We start from the raw sequence: 12,377 nt of genomic DNA, 5'->3' as shown, positions 1-12,377 counted from the left end.
CTAAGTCAAAACAACAAGCACAATAAAATAATTACCTACGTGATCCTAAATAAAAAAAATTAAACTGCTATCAACAATTATATTCTAACAAAATAAGCAGTAAAATGCACCAAAAATTTAAGAACTTTGGAGAAATAGGTGAATGATAAAAAATTATATTCCTCATTCTCTTCAAGAAACTGTAGATCACCCACTTATTTGGCTTGTTCTGTAACTATATTAAGCTGCCACTTAGGACTCCATGATTGCATGGAAGATTGTTTAATCCTTTTCTCCTGCTCGACCACTGTACCAACCACACGCACACATAACGCATACCAACACACTCTGTCAATATCACCATCAGCTCCATCACAGTAAGTAGTTAGCCAATTATGAAAACAATAGGTCACACCCATTATTTGCACGATGTGAGTTAAAAAAAATGTCATTCTTGTTAACTATTTGAAGATGAGGTGTATTTCCTTAATCTTTGTTAGTGGTGACCGTGTAGAGATTTCATTCCTGGAACACTGTGTTGGTTAAAACTCAGCAAAGCAACCTCAGCTGCTTGCAAACTTGCAAATCCTGCAGTGTGAAATGGCCAAAATGCCACTAGAGCAATTTTTTTCTTCAGTTGAATTGATCAGTTTTTGCCAACAAGGATGAAATTTACATGATTCTGAAGATGACTATAAGTAGTATGATCTTGCATCGGCACACTGAACACGTGAGAAACCAGCAATCAGAAGTACAAGGCTCGGGGTGAAAGCACGTAATGTGGTATTGCATGGCTCAGAAGTGAAAATCTTTAATGGATTAAGAGGGGTTCTTATAGGTCCCAGGATGTTCCCAATAGGTGGATTTGTAATCCACCTTTAAAAATAACACAAACTTTTTTATTTGAAAATATAAAGCAAAATAATTCTATGTTCCCTGTAGGGCTCTAGGCATTTTCTATTAAAATTAACTCAAAGTATGTATTTACCTTTAAAAACCATGCAAGATGGCAAAAGATGAAATGTAAAGAGAAAAAACAATAACAATATCAGAGTAAAAAATTGTAATTATTAATTAACTTCTTCTAATGCCCCATATCATTGGACTATGGGTGTATTCAGGGTCTTTATTCACTCTTACCAGCAAATTCTTTACCAAGAATAGATGTTTTCATATTTTTTTCTTCATAGCAAAATAATCATATGCTAGGTACTTTGTGTCTTTTATGATCTCTTCACCTATAAAATTAGAATTATCTAACATAGTGACATTGTAAATTAAGAATAACAAAAGCAATACAAATAATTTTAAATCAGATTTTAATCTTTCATATCAAATATTGTCACAGTAAAGTTTTGCTTTTTGTTTATTTAAAGCTTAAAGCCATTGGGACCTTCTAACCACATATAAGAAATTATACATTTATGTATTAAAATATTCTTCTCTGTATTGGAGCACTGAGAATTACTGGCAGGGTACTGGAGTACTGGATGAAAACTACAAATAAAATGCTTAAAGTTATTGATATGGTGGGATAGGCAAAAAAGCTTGTGGAAACACCAACTTTGGGCACTGTGACTTTGTTTTCATTCTGCTTTAGGTTGCTACAACAATGTGAAAAGAACCAAGTACAGACAACTGCCCCATTGGTGTGGTTTATTGATACAGTTTATTGTGTAATTACGTTGGTATGTGGTGAAAAAAAGGCTTTCAGAGGTAGAAGGCTCAGGCTGGACACTTAAAAATGGTACCACTTAAGTCAGATCATTGAGCCTTTGTTTCCAAATCTGTGAAACAGTGTTAAGATATAAAATATCCCTCAAGCCTGTAATCCCAGCACTTTGGGAGGCCTAGGTGGGTGGATCACGAGGTCAAGAGATCGAGACCATCCTGGTCAACATGGTGAAACCCCATCTCTACTAAAAATACAAAACGTTAGCTGGGCATGGTGGCGGGTGCCTGTAATCCCAGCTACTCAGGAGGCTGAGGCAGGAGAATTACCTGAACCCAGGAGGCGGAGGTTGCAGTGAGCCGAGATCGCGCCATTGCACTCCAGCCTGGGTAACAAGAGTGTAACTCCGTCTCAAAAAAACAAAAAAAAAAAAAAAGAAAAAAGAAAAAAGATATAAAATATCTCGTAGAATTATTTCAAAGAATCAGCGAATGAATTTGAAAATATTTTGCAAACTGTAAAGCACCATGCATATGTTGCTAGCAGTTTTTTGACTTGTTACTTGTGTAGTGACAAAATTATTTCCTGATAGAGTATGAATTTGTCTCTGTAGCAGAATCCACTATATATTTAGGAAAGAAAAGTAAAAGATTTTTATAAATTGCCATGAAATGTCACAGGCTGATTTGCATTTTTTGGTGATTCTATACATTAATCACTGAGTAACCTTCAGTTTTCCAAATAAAGAATAAAGAGGGTGGTGATGACATTTGTAATCATCTACAGAGGAATTATTTAAATTCTTCACAGATGGAGAGATATCAAGGGTAAATCATTATACCCACATTTCTAATTTTAAGAAGATTTGAAGGTGTTTGTGGATGGTGGGAAGTAAACATTGCTTTGTGTATAGAATTAATCATAAACTTTGCATACCACAGTTCCAAATCTTCCAGATGAGTGTGGAGAGCTCTCCAGACACCATCCCCTAAGGATTGAGAAATTCATAAAAAGGAAAATAATGTTATGCTACATGTAATATACAAACTGAGCAAACTGGAGTAACTAGAATAGTGACCTTTCAAAGAAGACAAATTAGGTTCTATAAGCTTCAGAATTTAATGAGTGTTAGTGCTTTAGGAAGGATGACATATGACACATATTCCTAATTCTAGTCTCACAAGATTTAACTTTATTATTTCTAAACAAGATAAATAACTCGCTTCTTTGGTCAACATAATTCCACCCAGTACTCTCTGTAAACTAGCTCGGGGAACACATGTGGCCCAGTGCTTGAGATTTTTAGTAAATGTTAAAGGTATCTGAATGGTGGGGTAATGCTGCTTTCAAATAGTTTTAAGGGTTGGAATGTGGTCTCTGGGAAATACACAAGAAGATCTGATGTCAAATGTGCTGTGAACTTTGAGATGAATAACCCGTGGAAGTATTCACTGTGGATAACACCACATGCCTAAAACCACAGAGGCAACAAAGGGCAGAGTCTTTTCTGGTCACCAAATCTAAATGGTTTTCCCCAGTTCAGATTAAAAACATATTTCTTAAAATATACTTTTTATAAATTCGGAAATACAAATATTTTCTTTATTTGTATTCCCATTTGCTTTGTAAGTAGTTCTAAATTAATATATTCCTAGTAACTCCTGAGTTCATATGGATAATAGTAAACACACACACACACACACACACACACACACACACACACACACACAAGTAAATAGTAAACATACTGATAAGCCTACTGATCAGAATTGACAGTTACCACTTGTCATGTTCAAATTTCATTATTGGGGATTTTTTTTCTAAGTTTCTTGTATCTTTTTCCTATTAGTTTGAAAAAGGAAATGAAAACTTATTTAATGCCAGATAAATAATACTATGAGGGACTCCCCCACAAAAAAGGTTCATTTTTAAAAGACTCCTGGAAATAGTTTTTGTTACCATGTTTACAGCAACATAATAGTGAAATAGGCAAACACATCTAGTCACATAACTTGGTTTTCTCTGGCCACTGCTTTCTTTCCTGTGGGAGTGGGAGAAGGTACAGGCATGAGAGACATGGTTTGGACTGTTCTGTTGTCTTCACTTTTGTAAGGCTCCTGGCTCCACTGACCAGATGATGCTGGTAGCTAGGAGATAGGGGACTCGTTTTCTCTCTTGTGCCTGTCCTAGCCAAGATGGAAAATGAAGCCTGCTGTTAAGGAAGACCAGAAAGTTGTTTATTGCAATGTACCCAAGCTCCCACGCTTAGCATGTTATTTACCCTCCACCGTGATGCAGCAGGATCTGAAAATGTCAAAAATGATTCCCACCGACATCTGCTTTGTTATTCATTCATTTTACCTGAGTCTTTAATTTGGGGTGATAGCTGCCTTTGGAAGCCTTGGGTTCCATCCCTCTCAGTAACCAAATACTGTCACATGGGGGACATTTCCTCTCTGCAGCTGTTCTGTGTAGGGTCTCAACAGTGTAATACAGCTGGCAGTACCTTGATGTCTCCCTGTCTTCTTGCTTTTGCAGCTGGCGCTACGTACATCTTTGGGAAAAGTGGTGGCCTCATCCTCTACACCTGGCCAGCCAATGACAGGCCCAGCACACGCTCTGACCGCCTTGCTGTGGGCTTCAGCACCACTGTGAAGGATGGCATCTTGGTCCGCATTGACAGTGCTCCAGGACTTGGTGACTTCCTCCAGCTTCACATAGTGAGTACCAGGCCTTGGCCTGGATCTTCTTGTCTTATTGGTGGTCTGAGTTGGTGATTCAGGTAGATGCAGCAGAACATTCTAGATCAATGTGGCAAAGATGCACATGCTTATAAAAATGGTTTTGAGATGTGAATCATCATGTTTATAGGGTACCTGGGGGAAAATATTTAAAACCTCTTTCTTCTGCCCCAGGTATACAGAGAGGAAAAATAAATTCTTTCTTGGCAGACTCCCTTCCCAGCTCTGTGGCAGAACATTTAGCTGACTGCTAGGGTATATTTAGGAGATTCACCTGGTGTGGATCTTACCTGGTGCAAACAGCAAAGCCAAGTGGAATGTTAAGTCTCCTAGGCTGGGAGTTGGCAAACCTTCTGAAAAGAGGCAGAGGATAAATATTTTGGACTTTGCAGATCAGATAGTCTCTCTAAGAGATATTCAGTTCTGCCTTTGTAATGTGAAAGCAGACAGAGACAGTACATGGTTTTGAAAATACATGTGACTGTGTTCCAATAAAAACGTGTCTATAGAAACAAGCTGGAGACTATAATTAAGTGACCCCTGTCCTAGGCTTCAAACATCACTGTAGCGCTGTAAGAAATGTGTGATGAAAACTGAGACCAGAGTGCCAGAGTGGGCGGGGCGAAAAGGACACAGGACAGTGATCAAGAGTTGAGTAATTCATGTTTATTGCATATTCAACATTTTGCTTTTGGTCTCATCCATAGGTGCTTAATAGCACTGCACCCTCAATCCCTGTAGATCATAAGAACACAGCAAAGGCTAAGAAATTAAAATGCTTTGGAAGAAATATTCTTTTTTTATAAGGATGGAAAATATTTTTATAGCAACAATTAACCCATTTTATCACCTGTGCAGTCTGCAGTTAAGAAAAGTAGGCTAAAGAGAGATATGATTCTCATCCGTAAGTACCCAAAGTGTAGTCACCAAGAGCAAAGAGAGGAATTGTTCTCATTAGTTAGCAATGACAAGCCTAGAAAGAATGGATTTAATTTGGAGCAATAAGAATTTAGTTTAAATAGCAGGAGGAAAAAGCAGTTAAGAAAAAATATCAACTGGGGATTACTACCAACCTCCAAAAAGGAGGAAAAGGTACATTGATTAGGAATCTCTGAATCAGAGTTTTGCTAATGTGCAGGTGTACAGAGAGAAGCAGAGGATGCAATTTTATTGCTGGTCTCTGGAGTTGGAGATGGGTGGCCGGAAGCAGGCATGGCAAGCTTAGCTCCCACTGCAGAGCGCATATCTGGCACTTGCTCTTCCAGCATGCCTTGAAAATGGGAGCAGCTTAAAGTACTAGCTTGATCTGGAAGTCTGTCTGGCCCCAGTATAAGCTAGATCAGGGCAAGACCCTGCTTAGGAGCTTAGAAAAGAACTGGTTACAGATGATCACCTTCAAAATGTGGTGGAGGAGTCTTGAATCGAGTTGTGAACTTTTAAATTCTTTCTCAGATGCTTCAGGAACCATATAATGCTATGAGCCCGAGCTGAAACATTTTAAAAAGCCATGCCAAGAAGCCAAAAATAAAAAGGCAGCCATTCTTACTACACTTTATCTTTATTTGGCCTCTAAGAACCACCATAATTTACAAAACTCTGTGAGATTTATGCTGCATATAACTTAATGACTATTTCATGGTGGCTATAACTAGACTATTATTATAAGCTCACTTGCATTTCCATGGTGATTTATCTTCTTCTTTTGTTCTTTCTGACTTCCTAACAAAAATATGATTTGGCACAGACATGAGCATCTTTTTGAGTCAAATAACGTACTCCTGGTTTATCCATTCCTGCTCATTCATGTTTTGTAGAAGATCTCTACTTTTAAGAGAGAGATTTTCCTATTTTCTGTTGGTTTACTTGAAATTGGCAGTGTTTTAATAAAATTGTCATACAGATCATAGTAACTTCTAGGAGGAACCAGAACATGCCAGTATATTATAATATGCCATTATAAAGTTCTGTCATTTCTTTGGTGTCTTTGAAAAGTGAATGCTCTAAACATACTTTGAGATTCAAGTAACATCCATTTGTGTGCATTTATTAGTGTGTGTATTCTGTATAAGCATACTCATTAGATTTGACGTGGTATAATATTATTTTCTTTATATGAGCAAAATTGCCAGATATATCAAAATGAAAAGAAATCCCTGAATTACTGTAGACACTTGGGTGATTCTGCAATTGCTTAAACATTCTGTGAAAGCCCAATAGATTTTCCTTCAAATCTTACTTTAGGAGATGGTGTCACCTAACCCTTTCAGAAAAAAAGAAAAAAGGATCCTATGATGTGGAGAATCTGTGTGATTCTAGATTGACCCTGACATGTTCATGGCTGTCTCGAGCCTGGGGCCTTTTCATGGGTCTAGTCATTTGAAAGCATTTATTATTTTCTTGCAGATTACCTCTTTGTCTGCACAGAAGAAGGCAGATTTCTTATCACACTTGAAAATACAGAAATCCAAGTAGAAGATTAAAAGACTTAATTCTTAAAACGTGCTTTTTGTTTTGAACATTTAAGTTATTGCATCAGGGAAATCAAACCATAAATACCTATTAAGATGCTTTGATAACTTTACAATCTGTAAAAGATGGTTCTGTTTGTTGAATGGTTTGTTTTCTTGTACTAAAGAAAATTACTCAAAAGGAAAAGCACTTTGGGGCCATCAATGAAAGTGGAAGGGACTGAGCATGAGGCAGAAGATGCTATTTCACCTTACAGTTTGCCTAGGAGAAGAGAACCCCCTGGGAAAAAAGAGAAAAAGTGATAGTAGACACAAGGGGTAGTTGAAAGCAGGTGGCTTACTCTGCTGTTTTGTTTGTTTGTTTGTTTTATTGCTATAACAGAATACTTCAGAGTTGGTAATTTATAAAGAAAATAAATTAATTTCTCACAGTTCTGGAGGCTGGGAAGTCCAAGATCAAGGTGCTAGCAGGTTTGGTGTCTTGTGAAGGTCCAGTCTCCACCTCTAAGGTGAGCACTGCATCCTCAGAAGGAAAGGAACTCCAAGTTCTTATGTGGCAAAAGAGCAGAAAGACTGAACCCACGCTTGCAAGTCCCTTGTTAGGACAGCATTAACCTATTCATGAAGGCAGAGCCCTCATGATCTAAACACCTCCCAAAGGCCATAGCTCCCAACATTGCTGCATCGGTGATCAGAATTTTGGGAGACACATTCAGAGCATAACAGCAGAATAAGTTCCAGGGTTAAGGGAAGAGGACAGGGCTCTGCCTATTGATGTGCTTCAACAAGGGGTGACATGGGGGCAAAGCTTCATTCTTGGAGTATGAATGTTCACTGTAAAATAACAACAAAAACCTAAAGTACTTTGGTGCTACTTCTGAGTGGCAGTCAGGCTAGTAAAGTTAGTCAAAAATAAGGTGCAAACTCTAAAATTAGCCAGTGGGGTGTGTGTGTGTGTGTGTGTGTGTGTGTGTGTGTGTAAGAGTGAGAGTGAGTGAGAGAGTTGAGAAGACACAAAGAAAGCTTGTATTTTTTAAACTTTCAAAGAAGACAATTCCTAGAAATTCCTGAAGTGTTATGAGCAGCATCAACATTGTCGTTGGAGTATTTCCTTTTTATCCCCAATTGGACTTATTTGAAGGAAGAGAAAATGCTTTTCCAATAACACTAGAGACCTTGACCCTGGGGTAAGCACCTGCTCTAGAATACAGCCCCAGGCAGGAGTGGCAAATAGGCTTCATCTTGCCTGCAAGTTCTCAGTGCCTCACTCTCTCACTTCAAGCTTTACACTGGGAAGGTTTGTGAGAGCAGCGGGCAAATCCATAGGCAGGAGATCTAGCTTCCATTAGTCATGTCTGCCACATGTGCAGAAGTGAGGTTTTGTGAATGTACACTGCACGTTTTTCGTATCTGCTCTCAGCTCCACGCTATCCCTCCTCACGTGCTCCAATTTTCCCGTTTCTTTTCTTTCGTTATCTTGAAATCCCTAGGTATTAAAATTTCTTTGGAAAAGTGGTATCTTAAGCTCATGTTGCACTGCAAGTCCTGGAATTACTTAGTAATTCATTTAAAGTAGTCCGTCTTACTGCCATCCTTCTTATACCAGGCTAAGGTCAGATCCTGTGACAGAATTTAATTTTTGGTAGGAGAGTTGGACAGAAAGGGGGATAAGTGACCATGGCCAATTTGGGGAAGTGCAAAGTTGTGTGGGATGGTAGAAATGAATGGGAAAACTTGAGTAAAATGAAGGCATTTGTGTCCTAGATTGAATAATTGGGGCAAAGGAAGAAAAGGTCACCAAGACAGTTGAGTGCTATGAACACACTTTCATATATATATATATATATATATATATATATATATATATAAAGTTATTAAGTTGAGGGGTGTAAGTACAGGTCTGTAGGTTTGTTACATAGGTAAACTTGTATCGTGGGGGTTTGTTGTACAGATTATTTTATTACCCAGGTATTAAGCCTAGTACCTATTACTTATTTTTCCTCATGCTCTCCCTCCTCCCACCTTTCACCCTCCCAAAGGCCCCAGTGTGTGTTGTTCTCCACTATGTGTTCATGTGTTCTCATCATTTAGCTTCGACTTATAAGGGAGAACATGAGGTATTTGGTTTTCTCTTTCTGTGTCACTCTGCTAAGATGATGGCTTCCAGCTTCATCCATGTCCCTGAAAAGAACATGATCTCGTTTTTTTTTATGACTGAAGAGCACATTTTTTCTGTTTCATGATTTGCTCAGATTGTCTTTCATTCTAGCCAAGGGAGCAGAGGCTCTTATTTCTCTTGTACTTTCTTTTAAACCTAAAGCATTCCCACTCATCTGGGCCTTAGGAAAGTTAAATAGATTTTGACAATAAGTATAGAACAAGACAGGCTTTGTTCATTTTAAACAACCAGAGAGAGCCAGGAGAGAAAACTTATTTAGAAATTGCTTGCTTCAAATTAGCTAACATTTCTTTGTTTTTGGTTCCCATTCCATGATGCAATATTTTCCAAATCAATTGTAAATTGTTATATTAATAAAATCTTGAATTAAGCATGTTTTAAAAAGGCAAAGAGATCTTTGCTGAAGCACATGTGCATAAAATGACATTCCTTAAAGGGAGGGTGTGCTAGGATTTAGGGATTTTTTAAAAATAGATTTCAAATATTAGTTTCTCTCCATTGAAATCAATTGTTGAGGAATTAAAGCTCAATTTTGGAGAAAAGCTGCTATCACTTGTGATTGACATCTGCCTATTAACCCCACATCTAGGATTTATGGAACTGTGTCGTGTTATACTCACCTTCGTTTATGTAGCAGTGAAAAAGCTGAGTAGGACTATAGAAGAGATTAGCATGAAGTGCTTGTTATTACTATCATGAAACTCTTGACAACCTCCTTTCACCACCTACAAAATAGAAGGTTGGGGAGAACTGGGCAATAATTAGCTTCTCTTTATGTAGTTAATGCTGAGTGTAGAAAAGACATCCTATTAATTTCTTTCTCCCTCTATGTAATTTACAGTAAATCCTCTTGGATTCATTTTTAACTTATGAGCCTTTCAGCAACAGTGAAAATTTATGTGTTAGGGCATCTGTTTTGTTTGACAAGAATCTATAACGTTCCTCAACTATTTCCTTCCTGACTTTAAATGTAGATTTTTACATAAACCAGGGTGAGGGGAATACAAAGAACTGCTGTCCAAACGGAGCCCATTTCATGATGGCCAAGTATTTTCCTTCCAAAAACTGCACCCTCTGAAAACAGATTGATAGTATTTTTTCAGTGTCATATTTGGGGAAATTGGGTATTTATTAAGTTTCATTTGTATAGTACTGTTTTTACTTAATTTATAGCACCCAAAAACAGTCCTGTAAACTCTATGAAGTAAGCTGTAAGTAAACTCTATGAAGATGATGAATTGTCTGTTCCTCCCGTCTATTGCATCTATAAATTGCCAACCTGGATGCTTCATTTGGGCTGTCTCTATGTGGGATATTTACAGTAAACCATCAACATCTGCTGGGTTAGTCCTTGGTAAGGTTAGTGGCTATTAGCTTAAATTCATCACTGTGTTTGGCCAGTGACAGAACTGGATTTGAATCAGAAACTGCATTTGGGGAACTCTCCAGTGGAGTACAGAAGAATGTTGGTGTTTTGAGGCTGGTAATGCAAATAAAGAAGGAAAGAACAAGAAAACAACAGAGATATCCAACAGATGCAATTTTGTTTCCCATAGAGTGCTGTGCACTGCAGGTCGGCTCTGTATTTCCCTCCATTGCTATTTGCTCTCAGTGAAAAAGGCCTCTTTGGATTTTCTGGGCTTAGGAGTTTTTCCAGATCATTAGCCACTTATATGGAGAGGACCTGCTGGGCATTGTCTCTGCAGCTTTCAGCTTAGCCATGCTATCCCAGCAGAGTCGAAGAAGAAGGTGGGAGAAAGGAGTGGAAGGGATGATTGGATGAAGTGACTGCTTATGTAACCTGGACCAGAGGCAGCTATCTGCAGGAGAGTTGGTGTGTGTTTTCTCAGGTCTCTGTTAGTCTCATGATATTTCTATCTAAATCTGTTTACTTTGATTCCACACATGGTTTTGAGAGACGTCAAGCTATAGAAAAATGCGGATTGGAGTTTCACTTCTGTCAGTGAGCTGTTAGACTTTTAGTAAGTCATTCTGCTACTTGGAGCTTCGGCTTCCTCTTCTTATAAATGGGAATAAAATATTATGTTGCAGAGTTTTCTCAAAGATCAAATGAAATAAAGTATTTAGAAGCTGTTTATTATTAGCAAAACACTGCACAAATGTAGAATGGTAGTTTTCCTAATAAAATGGGTGTTGTAGGAGTGATGACTGCGTTAGAGAAACATATTATAGAAGGAAAGTTTTAGTTTAATTTTTTTTATCAGTCTTCTGGGATTTTTTTAGGCAAAATTTTTTAATTTCTATCTCATCTGATAAATTGTAAATTTTATGAATTAACCAGATTCACAATTAAGACTTTTGGAGCATCTCTTTAGCATCAAGTGAAGAAGCAAGTTACCTCTGAGGGAATTTAGGTCATGACATGGGTTAGGTCGATAGGATAAGTGACCCTGCTGCCTCCTTGGTGTCTCGTTACATAGCATTGTGTTTCTGTCCCTATTACAAAGTGATAATGCATTGTGCTTCTATTCTCTTTACTATAAGCTTCCAAAGGGCTCTAGACTGAGCAGTAAAAGTGTCACCTGCCCTGCCCTGAAGTTCATTCTTTAATTGTATCAACCATGGGAAATGGGAATATGCCACTTCGTATGAAAACAGGGAAAGAAGAGGAGGAGGAAGAGAGGGAAAGAGGAAAAGAGGAGGAAGAAGAATAAAGAAAAGAAGAGAGCAAGAAGAAGAAGATGACAATCACCATGACCACCACCACCACCAAGAAGTAGCAGCAGCAGGAAAGCAAAACCTTTCTAGACAGGCCTAGTATGAGAATGGTTTTAGACCCTCTGTGGGTACCAGATAAAGTCACAAAGGGCTTGTTCCTGTACTTGGGGATACATAGAGCCCCCCACAAAACAATGCTAGAACCAGAGTCCTAATGGGGATATGACCAGACTGTGAGGAGCTAAGTAGATCCCGCCACCAAGTAAACTGAAAACCTAAAACCAGAAATACAAGCAAAAATACTTCATAGATTTTGATTCCCCAAAATGTGAAGGCAAAGTGAATTATGAATTTACTATGCAAGTAAAATTTACAATAATGCAGTCCTAAAAATCAAATTGACAAAGTGCGTGGGAAATAGTTTATGGCTGGTAGGAAATTATGAGAAGCATAGGCCAAATGGCCCTATCATTCTCATTTATGGTTCATACAAGTGCCCCTAGACAGTTAATGTTAGTTACGTTTTAGAATTCTCAATGCTTACATAATATGAATTTTGAAAAACTAAGATTAAGAGAATTTAGCTCCTGAGCATAATATATGATATGTATAAATTCAGTTCTTACTGTATGTCAGGAAAAGTGCTATGTGTTGGGAGT

At 38.0% G+C, this 12,377-nt stretch overlaps 1 protein-coding gene across 36 annotated transcripts in view; it reads left to right on the top strand.

The window, feature by feature from the left end:
• Nucleotides 1-12,377, top strand: part of NRXN3 (neurexin 3) — a 1,684,741-nt gene that overhangs the window by 1,295,727 nt on the left and 376,637 nt on the right. For all 36 annotated transcript variants that reach the window (XM_074392932.1, XM_074392912.1, XM_074392931.1 and 33 more), the window contains one exon: nt 4,190-4,371. In XM_074392932.1, coding sequence (XP_074249033.1) covers nt 4,190-4,371 — 182 coding nt within the window. The remainder of the gene's footprint in view (nt 1-4,189; nt 4,372-12,377) is intronic.

This window comes from Saimiri boliviensis, chromosome 2 (assembly GCF_048565385.1).
Source record: "Saimiri boliviensis isolate mSaiBol1 chromosome 2, mSaiBol1.pri, whole genome shotgun sequence".
In the NCBI taxonomy this organism is placed as follows: domain Eukaryota; kingdom Metazoa; phylum Chordata; class Mammalia; order Primates; family Cebidae; genus Saimiri; species Saimiri boliviensis.
This window is presented reverse-complemented; position numbering and strand designations above follow the sequence as displayed.